General features: G+C 40.9%; 1 protein-coding gene across 1 annotated transcript in view; it reads left to right on the top strand.

Annotated features, from left to right (window-relative positions):
- Window positions 1-12,011, top strand: part of DCAF1 (DDB1 and CUL4 associated factor 1) — a 113,703-nt gene that overhangs the window by 55,983 nt on the left and 45,709 nt on the right. The window contains exons 15-18 of the mRNA XM_034775400.1: window positions 931-1,129; window positions 1,792-1,874; window positions 4,610-4,694; window positions 6,153-6,386. Of these exons, the coding sequence (XP_034631291.1) occupies window positions 931-1,129; window positions 1,792-1,874; window positions 4,610-4,694; window positions 6,153-6,386 (601 nt within the window). The remainder of the gene's footprint in view (window positions 1-930; window positions 1,130-1,791; window positions 1,875-4,609; window positions 4,695-6,152; window positions 6,387-12,011) is intronic.

Below are 12,011 nucleotides of genomic sequence, written 5' to 3'. Positions count from 1 at the left end.
GTGGATGCAGGTCCCAGAATCCTCATTCCTTGGACAGATAAAAACATTTCTCTTCTACGGTGACAATTGGGAGAACTTTTCAAATCCAATTTAAGAAGCTATTCTGTTTCTCTTTGATATTTATTAGCACTTAATATAGCCCCTTCAAGCTTCAGAGTATTGTAAAGACACTAATGAAGCCTCATGACCCTACCCCGGGAGGTAAGTATTGTAATCCCCACTTTACAGGTGAGGCAATTGAGGCAGAAAGGCTGAGCTACTGAAGGCATGAGGTTATCTGTCCGATCCAGCGCTTTTGGCAAATTAATGAATACAGGATCTCTATTTTGTTCTTGCAGCCTACCCCCATCTCCTCTTCCTCACAGCCACCAGTAGTGCTGTCCTACTCTATACAGAAGTCTGTGACTTCTTCAGATGTGGAATAAATGGGAGGAGCTGATAAGTCTGTAAAATGATCATATGTTGATGCAAATGTTTTTTGGTGGTGATAAAACCACACTACCACCTAAAAAAAAAAATTATGATCCTGAGACACCTGATGTACCCTCTCTCCTTGTTTTGCTTGTTCTATGCTTCTTTCATGAGGTCTTAGCCACTTGGCCAGGTTTTCCCATGTGACCATGCCACAGATTTTCCACCAGTCCAACTTGGAAGGTATTAAATCCAGATTTTACATCTGGTAGGATGTTATGACTTAAGGATTTCATCTTGCACGGCACAAATCCTAATGTTACAAGCCACAGTGTCAGCTGTTTTCTTTCTACTCCACTGGTGTCATTCTCTCTAATCTTCCCCTAAAAAGAAAGCTGAAGTAATAACTGTAGCTACCTGAGCTTTCAAGCACAGGTTTTAAGATCGTCCCACCCTTGTTTATTGTTGCTTTTCTTTCCTCCCTTTTGGGTCACTTTTCTACATTCTTTCCTTCCCCAGGTTTCGTCCAATTTCTGTGTTCCGGGAAGCAAATGAGGATGAAAGTGGCTTTACCTGCTGTGCATTCTCTGCACGGGAGCGATTCCTAATGCTGGGCACTTGCACTGGGCAGCTGAAGCTCTACAATGTTTTCAGTGGGCAGGAGGAGGCCAGTTACAACTGCCATAACTCTGCCATCACGCACCTTGAGCCATCCAGGGTAAGGAGTCAAAGACCTCATCTAAACATTGAGTTCCTGTGGTTTAAACCTTGTCCTGTTTTTGCTCCATATGGATTACATGGAACCAAAGCACATCTACTGGCTAGTTTGCAGCATAGCCTACAAAAATACTAGCAGAATAACAGTGGAACAGTTTTTGCTCTCCTCCCTTAGAATTATATAAATCCTTCCTTTTACCTAACGGCACAAGAGGGATGCAATAGCTTTGTGTCTGCATAGATAACCTGTGTTTGTAAGGCTGACGAAGAGGGGTATTGAAGTGGCTTTGCATATGTATAGGAGAAATACAAATGGCTGTAACAAAGAACTCTCCTTTTGAAACCTGATGTGCAAGAATCTAGGAAGAAATTAAAAAAAAGAGTTCTCCTCTCCACTCACAGGGCATTGGAGCTTAGGCAAGGATTACCCCCTTCTCATCTACTGCCATCATAATGTATAGCTCCTTTAGATGGCCATAACATTTTTGAGGAATATTGTACAGTGGTATAATTTACCACCTGATCACCCTTCCTGAGTAGTGCAGTGAGAAAGGGTCCTTTGAGCATTACTAACCCCCTATTGTACATGTGAGAAAATACACTTGTGTACCAATAACTCCACTTTGTATTGCTCTGCTGTTTTCTCACACCATTGAACTACAGGATGGATCTTTACTGCTAACATCTGCTACGTGGAGCCAACCATTGTCTGCGCTGTGGGGGATGAAATCTGTCTTTGACATGAAGTAGGTACTCTTTGATAGTCTGAAATGCACAAAGTTAAAGAAGAACCTTTAAATGTACCCCAAAACCCCTGGAATGGCAAACTGCAAAAATGTATTCAAGTACTTGGCAGTTGAGAGCTGCTATATGCTAGGAAACCTATTCCAACTGTCAAACAATTAAAAACATTAATTGCAATTAATCACAAGATTTAAAAAAATCATGATTAATCACAGTTTTAATCACACCGTTAATAATAGAATACCATTTATTTAAATATTTTTGGATGTTTTCTATATTTGCAAATATATTGATTTCAGTAACACAGAATACAAAGTATACAGTGCTCATTTTATATTTCTATTACAAATATTTGTACTGTAAAAAAGATAAAAGAAATAGTACTTTTCAATTCACCTCATACAAGTACTGTAGTGCAGTCTCTTTATCATGAAAGTGCAACTTACAAATGTAGAATTTTTTTTACATAAACACACTCAAAAACAAAACAATGTAAAACTTTAGAGCCTACAAGTCCACTCAGTCCTACTTCTTGTTCAGCCAATCACTAAGACAAACAAGTTTGTTTCTTTGTGTTTTGTCAAATCTGTAGTTAGTGTTCTTAAATCAAACAAAATGTGCTGGGTTGTCATCTGAGACTGCCATAACATGAAATATATGGCAGACTGTGGGTAAAACCACAGAGTAGGAGACATACAATTCTCCCCCAAGGAGTTCAGTCACAAATTTAATTTAGTGCATTATTTTTTTAATGAGCATCATCTAAATGGAAGTGTGTCCTCTGAAATGGTGGCTGAAGCATGAAGGGGCATATGCGTGTTTAGCATATCTAGCATGTAAATACCTTGCAACACCAGCAACAAAAGTGCCATGCGAACACCTGTTTTCGCTTTCAGGTGACATTGTAAATAAGAAGCAGTAGCATTATCTCTCATAAATGTACTGTTCTTTTGTTTATCCTTTTTACAGTGCAAATATTTGTAATAAAAAAAATATAAAGTGAGCACAGTATACTTTGTATTCTGTGTTGTAATTGCAATCAGTATATTTTGAAAATGTAGAAAAAAATCTAAAAATATTTATAAGAAATTTAAATTAGTATTCTATTATTGTTAAACAGTGCAATTAAAACTGCGATGAATTGTGATTAATTTTTTAAATCGAATTAATTTGTTTTAAGTTAATCGCTTGAGTTAACTGCGATTAATTGACAGCCCTAATTCCAACCAAAGGTGTGAGTTTGGGGCAGTGGGGGAAAATCCCACCAGACGCTATATACTCTGAGACATTAACAAGTTTTTCTTATAAAACGAGAAAATATTTAGAGCACGGTATGTACATTTACACTAAATCTGGGTCTCTTAAGAGAGCCTTTTGTACTCAAAGGCCAAATTAAGGAACATTTCAGCTCCTGGTTTCTTAGTAGAGTCGTTGATGTGCATCCTGAAAGCAAGCTTCTGAATACTGCTTCAGTTTTAGGGATAAGGGAAAGGAATCTTACCTATCCTAGAGGTTTTGTAGAAGACAGATCACACAGTATTGACTAGTTTAAAATGATCAAACAAAATTAGAACAATTAAAAGTTATCAGGAAACCAGTTAAATGAAATAACTTCAAAGGGAAAAAAATGGGTAGTGTTATATTGTGTAAAAGGATAGTGCAACATAACTATGACCAGAACATTCAAATTGTTAGTGTTTGAATAAAAAAGTCTGGCTCTGTTCCTATGTTGTTGTGTCTTCATCACTTCATTGGATGCAGATAGAATTTTGTAGGGCTATTTGCCTGGAGGATATTTACTTGAGACAGATGAATGAAATTGTGATATTGATAAAAAGCAAATAAGTAGCATTTTTTTTGTTTTTTGCTTCATTGGTAAATTATCATGACAATCTTTTAAGGCTGGCTACTGAAAAAGTGTAGCACAGTAATTTGCATGGTATATTTTGCGGTGCAGATGGCTACTGGGGCGAGGGATAGCTCAGTGGTTTGAGCATTGGCCTGTTAAACCCAGGGTTGTGAGTTCAATCCTTGAGGGGCCCATTTAGGGAACTGGGGTAAAAATCTGTCTGGGGATTGGTCCTTCTTTGAACAGGGGGTTGGACTAGATGACCTTCTGGTGTCCCTTCCAACCCTGATATTCTATGAACTGCAAACATGGCAAAGTTAAATTAATTTCAATATTAACCATTCTTTAGTCTCTTTAGAAAATAGAAGGGAGAGATTCCCCTCTCTCAAAGGTTTAACCATTGCCTACTAGACTATGGGCAATAGCAAAAACTTTTTAATGTGACCATGTTTAAATTAACTGGAAGGCATGTTATGGACAGGAGATTTTATGCACTCAAATCTATGCATGTGGGAATTTTAGATGTTTCCCCTAGCCTTCTTTAGCAAATATAATGTCACCTCGTCTTCTTGAGCAGCTGCAGTTAATGTTCTAAGGTGACTTTTGATCACAAATTGCCTTGCTGCTGGTGTGTTTCACAGCTGTACTGTTTGTGACTGTGGATAGGAAATACTCTTCTGACAAATGGACAACTCTCAGCTGGTGTGTGCATTTTAGCACTGCCATTTGCTATGGTCAGTGGAGCAGAGAATGCTCTTTTAGGTTTTATTTCTTGTGTGTTAAAAATTGTAACCTCTGCCAGAAGTATTTCCACAGTGTATGTCTGATTCAGAATGGACAGTCTGAATCTGCTGCTCATTGACCTCATCACTGATTGTTTTTGTGCAGGCATTCCTTCCCAGATGATCACTATGTGGAGTTCAGCAAGCACTCTCAGGATAGGGTCATTGGCACGAAAGGGGACATTGCCCATGTAAGTACCAGTGGAAATTGATTCTTTGAAGCCATGACAAAGTTATTCCCCTACCCGTACCATCTATTAACTGATGTGGGTTCGGTGGAACTGGCAAATTAAAGGCTTTACAGGAACAGCTTCAAAAGTGTAGATTAGCTTATTCACTGCATTTAAAAGCATTGGGATAACCTGAAAATTGAGTGAGCCTCTAATGCTGAATGGTATGCCACCTGCCTTTAGACATATGGTGCCTCTAATTGTAATGGGCATATCTAGTATCTGGCCTGATGAGCCATTCATTTGAGAGATGTTCTGCAGGGAATTGTACTGGAACACATGCAGCTGTGAAGAAGTTATGGCAGCTTTTTATAAATGAAAGGTTTTGCCGTAAAGAGTACTTCACCAGCAGTTGAGGGAAACGGGATATTGGAAGTTTTCCAGCAGGAATGCACAGAATGAGCTTGCTTTACAGTGACAAATACGTTGGTTTAAATTATCTGTGTATTCTGCATAATACTCTTTCAACATTTTGCACATATCAGGCCATGAAAATCCTGCAATCTGAAGGGTTCCTCTCCTCTTTTAAAGGTCCCAGTTCTAGACAGAATTTATTACAGGGATTATTTCACCTGAAGAAACATTGACAAAAAACGTCACAAAGCATACTTATTCAGATTGTTCATCGTTTTCCTTGCCACTCCTGCTAATTTTCATGTATATTTTTGTTTAAACAAATGAGTTATCCATCCTTGTCCAGCTCTTCCAGTGTTTTGGCACTCCAGGGAAATCAAATCTGAGTTTGCAATGTGATCACCTGGCAACAAATTGATATCCAAAAACCACAGGCTTATGGCTTCATTGCAGGGGTCAGAAGGAAACGAGGCTGTGAGAAATACCTCTGAGAAAATAGTCACAGGCACAAAAAGTATGAAGGTTTTGTCTTTGGTTGTGAAAATCCTTCTCAGGGAAATAAGGGCACAGTTTAGTGAGACCATGTAGTGTAATTGCCAGTAACTTGAACTCCTTCTCTGCTATATTTCAGGGTTTTCTTCACTGTGTGCTAATGGACTCTTTCTTTGCTTGTAGCCTGTAAATATCACTTCCTTTAAAGTTAGTTTAAATATTTCTGTAGCAGACTGGCTAAATGCTGCCTTTGTCTAAAACTTCGCAACCTATTTTTCAAAACTGGGTTAGTTTTCTAGTACCAATCTCAAGCTTCTTAAACATGTTAGAGAGCCCCAGATGAGCTAAGCATTATCCGAATATATGGGGAAATGCAGATTCTGGCCTGGAGAACTGTCTGAATGTTTGATGCCTTGGAAGGGAGATTGGCAAGCTCTCATTTGTGATGCATAAGGAAAGCTAGGGTAAGAGGGATCACCAAAAACATTCTGGAAGGGATGGTACATAGTGTTCTTGGGCACTGATAGAACTACAAATCTTAACTAATCTTTCTCTTTCTTTTTAATCTAAAAGATCTATGATATTCAGACTGGCAACAAGCTGTTGACTCTGTTTAACCCAGATCTTGCCAACAACTACAAGAAGAACTGCGCCACCTTTAACCCCACAGATGACCTTGTCCTAAATGATGGGGTGCTCTGGGATGTCCGTTCTGCACAGGCCATCCACAAGTTTGACAAATTCAACATGACTATCAGTGGAGTTTTTCATCCTAATGGGCTAGAGGTCATAGTCAACACAGAGATTGTATCCTTTTACCTCAGTTGTAACACTAATGCAGTGGAAACATAAAACCTTGGACTGACAAACAGGTGGTCTGATTGCAGCAGCCTGTATAACTGTCCAGCTGCATCATATGATAAGCAGAAATAGAATTTCACAGGCTGTGGTAGTAACTGAAGCTTTAATACATGAATTTAATACATAACAGGGTGAACACAGGAATTATGCAGGTTAGATCAATAGTCCATCTAAACCAGATGCTCTCAAATTTTTTGGGATGAGGACCCATTTACAAATTTTTAGGGCTTGTCGCAACCCAGTAAGTAGTCTGGGGGTGGAGGCTCTGGGATGGTTTTGGTTGGATCCCGCCTTTTTGGGGGCTAGGGTCCTGCCCAGCACTCACCCCACAGTGGCTGCTCCTGCATCTCCTGTGTTGTGGGGCTGGCTGGGCTTGGCTCTCCGCTCTGGATGTTGCAACCTCCAGGGCTGAAATGCTGCTCAGGTTTGGCCCCACCCCCCCGACTGGACCAAATTTGTGTGAGTGGAGTTGTGACCTGGGTCATGGGGTTGCAGTGCCATTCACTCAAATGGCCTACCCGGACTCCTGTCGTCATGACAGCTGGACTAAACCTGCGTGGCACTGGGACCCCAGAGGCTGCAGTGCCTGGAGCAGGGAAACGAGCCCAGCCCACCCCATGGGACAGGAGTCACAGGAGTTGCCACTCCACCTTTTGAAACATTCTGGCAGCCCAATTTTGGTTGAAAACCCCTGATCTTAACTCAGTGCCTAATGCTTCAGAAGAAGATGTACCCTCTCTTCCCCCCTCCCCCCCCCCGCTCCCTCCCCACCCCCCCCCGCAGTGGACACTTATGGGCTAGCCTATCCATAGGTGAAACTTTTAGCTTCGGGGACATTCATTACCTTTGGATAACTGGACATTTGGATAAAGGTAAATGATGATTTTAGCTGCAGTTTCACACGATGACAGTCTACATTGGGAGTCAAAGTTCTATACCCAGCTAAAGTGATAATGATCGATATTTTCACTCAGTGCTCTTCCTTAGTCCTGCATCCTTGTTTCTGATCTGACACTTAAAACCTCATCACCACATCATTTTGTTTGCCTTTTTCGAGCTTTTGTTTGTTTGTTTTACTGAATTTTGTGTCTAAATAAAAAGTTCTGTCATTTAACATGTGACCTACAAGCTTCACTCCTCTTGCAATAATTCATTGGCATAGTGGTGGCTAATAGAGAGTTTTTGTCTGTACTATTATTTACTAGGGCTATCGATTAATAGCAGTTAACTCACGCGATTAACTCATAATTTAATCGCGATTTAAAAGAATTAATCTCACTGTTGTACAATAGAATACTAATTGAAATTTATTACTTATTTTTGGATGTTTTTCTACATTTTCAAGTATATTGATTTCTATTACAGCACGGAATACAAAGTGTACAGTTCTCACTTTGTATTATTATTTTGATTACAAATATTTGTACTGTAAAAATGATAAACAAAAGAAATAGTATTCTTCAAGTCACCTCATACAAGTACTGTAGTGCAATCTCGTTATCATGAAAGTGTAACTTACAAATGTAGATTATTTTTGTTACGTAACTACTCTCAAAAACAAAACAATGTAAAATTTTAGAGCCTAGAAGTCCACTTAGTCCTACTTCTTGTTCAGTCAATCGCAGAGACAAACAAGTTTGTTTACATTTACAGGAGAACTGCTGCCGGCTTCTTATTTAAAATGTCACCTGAAAGTGAGAACAGGAGTTCGCATGGCACTTCTGTAGCCAACGTTGCAAGGTATTTACATCCCAGATATGCTTAACATACGTATACCCTTCATGCTGCGGCCACCATTCCAGAGGACATGCTTCCATGCTGGTGATGTTCGTTAAAAAAAAAAAATGCATTAATTAAATTTTTGACTGAACTCCTTGGGGAAGAATTGTGTGTCTCCTGGTCTGTTTTACCTGCATTCTGCCCTATATTTCATGTTATAGCAGTCTTAGATGATGACCCGGCGCATATTTAAGAACACTGTCACAACAGATTTGACAAAACGTAAAGAAGGTTCCAATGTGAGATTTCGAAAAGTAGCTACAACACTCGACCCAAGGTTTAAGAATCTGAAATGCCATCCAAAATCTGAGAGGGACGAGGTGTGCAGCATGCTTTCGGAAGTCTTAAAAGAGCAACACTCAGATGTGGAAACAACACAACCAAAACCAAAAAAAAAAAAAAAAAAAAAAAAATCTTCTGCTGGTGCCATCTGACTCAGATGATGAAAATGAACATGTGTCGGTCTGTTCTGCTTTGGATTGTTATCAAGCAGAACCAGTCACCAGCATGTCCTCTGGAATGGTGGTTGAAGGGACATATTACTCTTTAGCACATCTGGCACATAAATGTTCTGTGCCGCCAGCTACAACAGTGCCATGTGAACGCCTGTTCTCACTTTCAGGTGACATTGTAAACAAGAAGCAGGCAGCATTGTCTCCTGCAAATTGTAACCAAACTTATTTGTCTGAGTGATTGGCTGAAGTTGGACTGAGTGGACTTGTAGGCTCTAAAATTATTCATTGTTTTATTTTTGAATGCAGTTTGTACGTAATTCTACATTTGTAAGTTCAATTTTCATAATAAAGACATTGCACTACAGTACTTGTATTAGGTGAATGAAAAATATTTTGTTTTTTACAGTGCAAATATTTGTAATAAAAAATAAATATAAAGTGAGCACTGTACACTCTGTATTCTGTTGTAATTGAAATCAATATATTTGAAAATATAGAAAACATCCAAAAATATTTAAATAAATGGTACTCTAGTATTGTTTAACAGCACATTCTTGAATGTGCTTCTGACTACAAATCTGGATTTGCTCGTGTATGGTGATCTGAACATTTGAGATTTCCAGGAGCGGGAGTTTCTTGAGGTTTGGGTATTTTTCTGTGTCCAGATAACATGTCCAGGATGACCAACATGTCCATTGGTTTCGGTGTTCTTGAATTCAGTCTTCAGCATGTCAGAGGTCTGCAGGTTGACTAGTTCTAGCTGCGGGGCCCCCTCATCTGTTACAGGGAGGATCACGTGGATGTGAGATGAGAAGTCATGCTCAGGTGGTATGGAGAAAAGATCATGTACAGAACCAATTACATCCTTTGGCATGAAAGAAATCTCCAAATTGGGTGCTGAAATTGTCCTGTCGCTGTTAAAGGCAGCTTGTCATGAGAGGATTGATCACATCATCTGTCTCCAGTGCTGATCAATGGTTGTTGAATTGAATAAAGTATAAAAGCTTTCCAATGCTCAAATCCATGAGAAATATTTCCAGCAGCTTCTGAAAAGCTTCTAGCTTCTTGACAAGGTTGCGGCTTATCTTCAAATATGTTGCAAAGAAATGCTGATTTGACCATGAATTCAATATCTCTAGAAGGGCCAGATATTCAGATGCCTCCTTGTGGCTGCTCCACAGCTTGAACCTAGAGCTCGCAGAAGCATGCCAGTGATGTAGCCTCACCAAGCCAGTGAATATCATTCTGGAGAAGATGGTCATCATGGTTTGCAGAGGGCCCAGCAATCAGCTCACAAAATAGTCTGTTGCAGACTTGAGAAAGCTCTGATGAAATTGAGTATTTTCATCAGTCTCCTTATCGTCTTTCAATTCCCCACTCAACTTGGCACATAGCACACTTTGTAGAAGGCTTTCAGTTGTGATGCTATTGCCGCTGGTTGTGCTGCCATTTGCCAGCTTTGAAGGTTGCCATCTGTTACCAGAAAGCAAATGTTGCTTAGTGAGAGTTGCTGTTTATCAAACGCTCCATTGATTTTCTTCAAATACGACATCTCCAGGGAAAAACGTTTCCAGGGGCATCAAACTCAAAAGTTCTTCTCAGAAGGTTTGACCATCAAAGTAGCTCACATTCAAACACAGCTGCGCTATGTCTTTATTGTAATTGATTAGTCAATGGCCACTGACACAAACTCAGCACCTCTCAGACCTTTCAACAATCAATGGAACGCTTCGTCAAAGCCTGGACTTGGGTGCATTGCAGTCGTGTCTGACAGGAACTTGCTTGACAGTGTTCGTGATGGCTGCCTTCATGTTCTCATCAGCTTCCACTTCCTGGAGAACAGCCAGCATACACTCTTTGATGGTTTTGGAATCCATGAAGGGCTTCATCTTTCACGCCAGAGTCCAGGCTGCTCATAGAGAAGCACCCATACCCATCTCCTGTTGTGATGCAGAACTCATGAGCATCTTACTTCCATAATTGTAAGATGTGATTAGGGAGTCGACCTTTGAACACCGTGTCTCTGAGTTCAAAGGATAATTGTAATTGAAAGTTGAATGGTTCATATAAAAGTGGTATCTCAAGTTGTATTCCTTTATGACAGAAACACACTTGTTGCACAACAAGAATATTGGCTTCACTTTGGCTACATTTGGTAGAAAGAACAAATATTCATGATCCGTTCTTCATTAAATTATCTGTTTTTGGTATCAATTTTAAATTTTTTCTGTCAGAGTAGAGAGCCATTTTTATGACTCAGCTGATTTCAGCAGACTGACTTGGTGGGAAGCAAATAGCATGGAGAGAGCACTGCTACTTTGCCTTGCTGGCAGGCATTGGCAACTTATGGCAGGTGGACCAAAGATGGCATGTTGGCTGATTTTGACTGGCATGCAGACTGCTAGGCCAATTAGAGGCATGTTTTGAGATGCGCTTCAGTTTATTTTCCCTCTGTTCACAGTCATGCCAGGTACAGGTGAAGTGCGTTTGTCCAAATTTCAGCGAATTGAAAATCCTGATTATCCAAATGAGCAATGTGTTCCCCATGGTCATTTGGGGGTAACCAGGATTTTCAGTCCCTGAGGGTGGAGCAGGGGTGTGTGTGGAGTCGCTGCAGGAGTCAGGTGCCGCCTCATTAATACTTGAGTGGGAGGAAGATGGAGGAGTGGAGCAAGGGGTGACGCCCCCCAGAGCCCGTTTCATCCCTGCCTCCATCTACCTTTGTTCCCAGTTGGCTTGGCTGTAAGGACAGAGCCCCTGGCTCCGTCTCCACCCCAGACACCTGACAGCACCAGCCTCTGTGCTCCCCTTGCTGCAGTGTTCTTGTGCTCATCTGCCTCTGAGCACCACTCCCTGTCTCCCACCCATCCCTATTGCCTGACACCTGCTGGCTCAGAGGATGCTTTGCAGCTGGGGAGGGAAAGGGATTGCCTGGCAGGTGACTTCAGGGCTGGAGCCATGTAGTGGAGCCGCCTTTACAATGGAGGCCCCAGTGGGGAGCAGGAGGGAACAACGTATGCCTGGCAGGCCAAAGGGAAGGCCCCTGCAGGCTGGATGTGGCCCGTGGGTGCCATCTGAATAATGCTGGGTGAGTTCTTGACCCAGAGTTGTGAACAGGAACAGTTGTTGCGACCTCCCCCCTCACCCCCCGCCCCGGACCTTACTTAGTGGCTAGATGGGAGAGAGGTCTGCAACTGCCTACTTTTTGTAGTATGGGGTCATAGTAGTGAAAAGTTTGAGAACCAATGCCCTTATAAAACCCAGTACTTTATCTCTACTTAAAAACAAAAGTGCCCTGTAAAGCAACTGTCGATGTTCTCATTATCCATATAGATGT

Source organism: Trachemys scripta, chromosome 7, assembly GCF_013100865.1.
Source record: "Trachemys scripta elegans isolate TJP31775 chromosome 7, CAS_Tse_1.0, whole genome shotgun sequence".
Taxonomy (NCBI): Eukaryota; Metazoa; Chordata; order Testudines; family Emydidae; genus Trachemys; species Trachemys scripta.
Note: the sequence above shows the minus strand (reverse complement) of the source record. Positions and strands in the feature narration are given on the sequence as shown.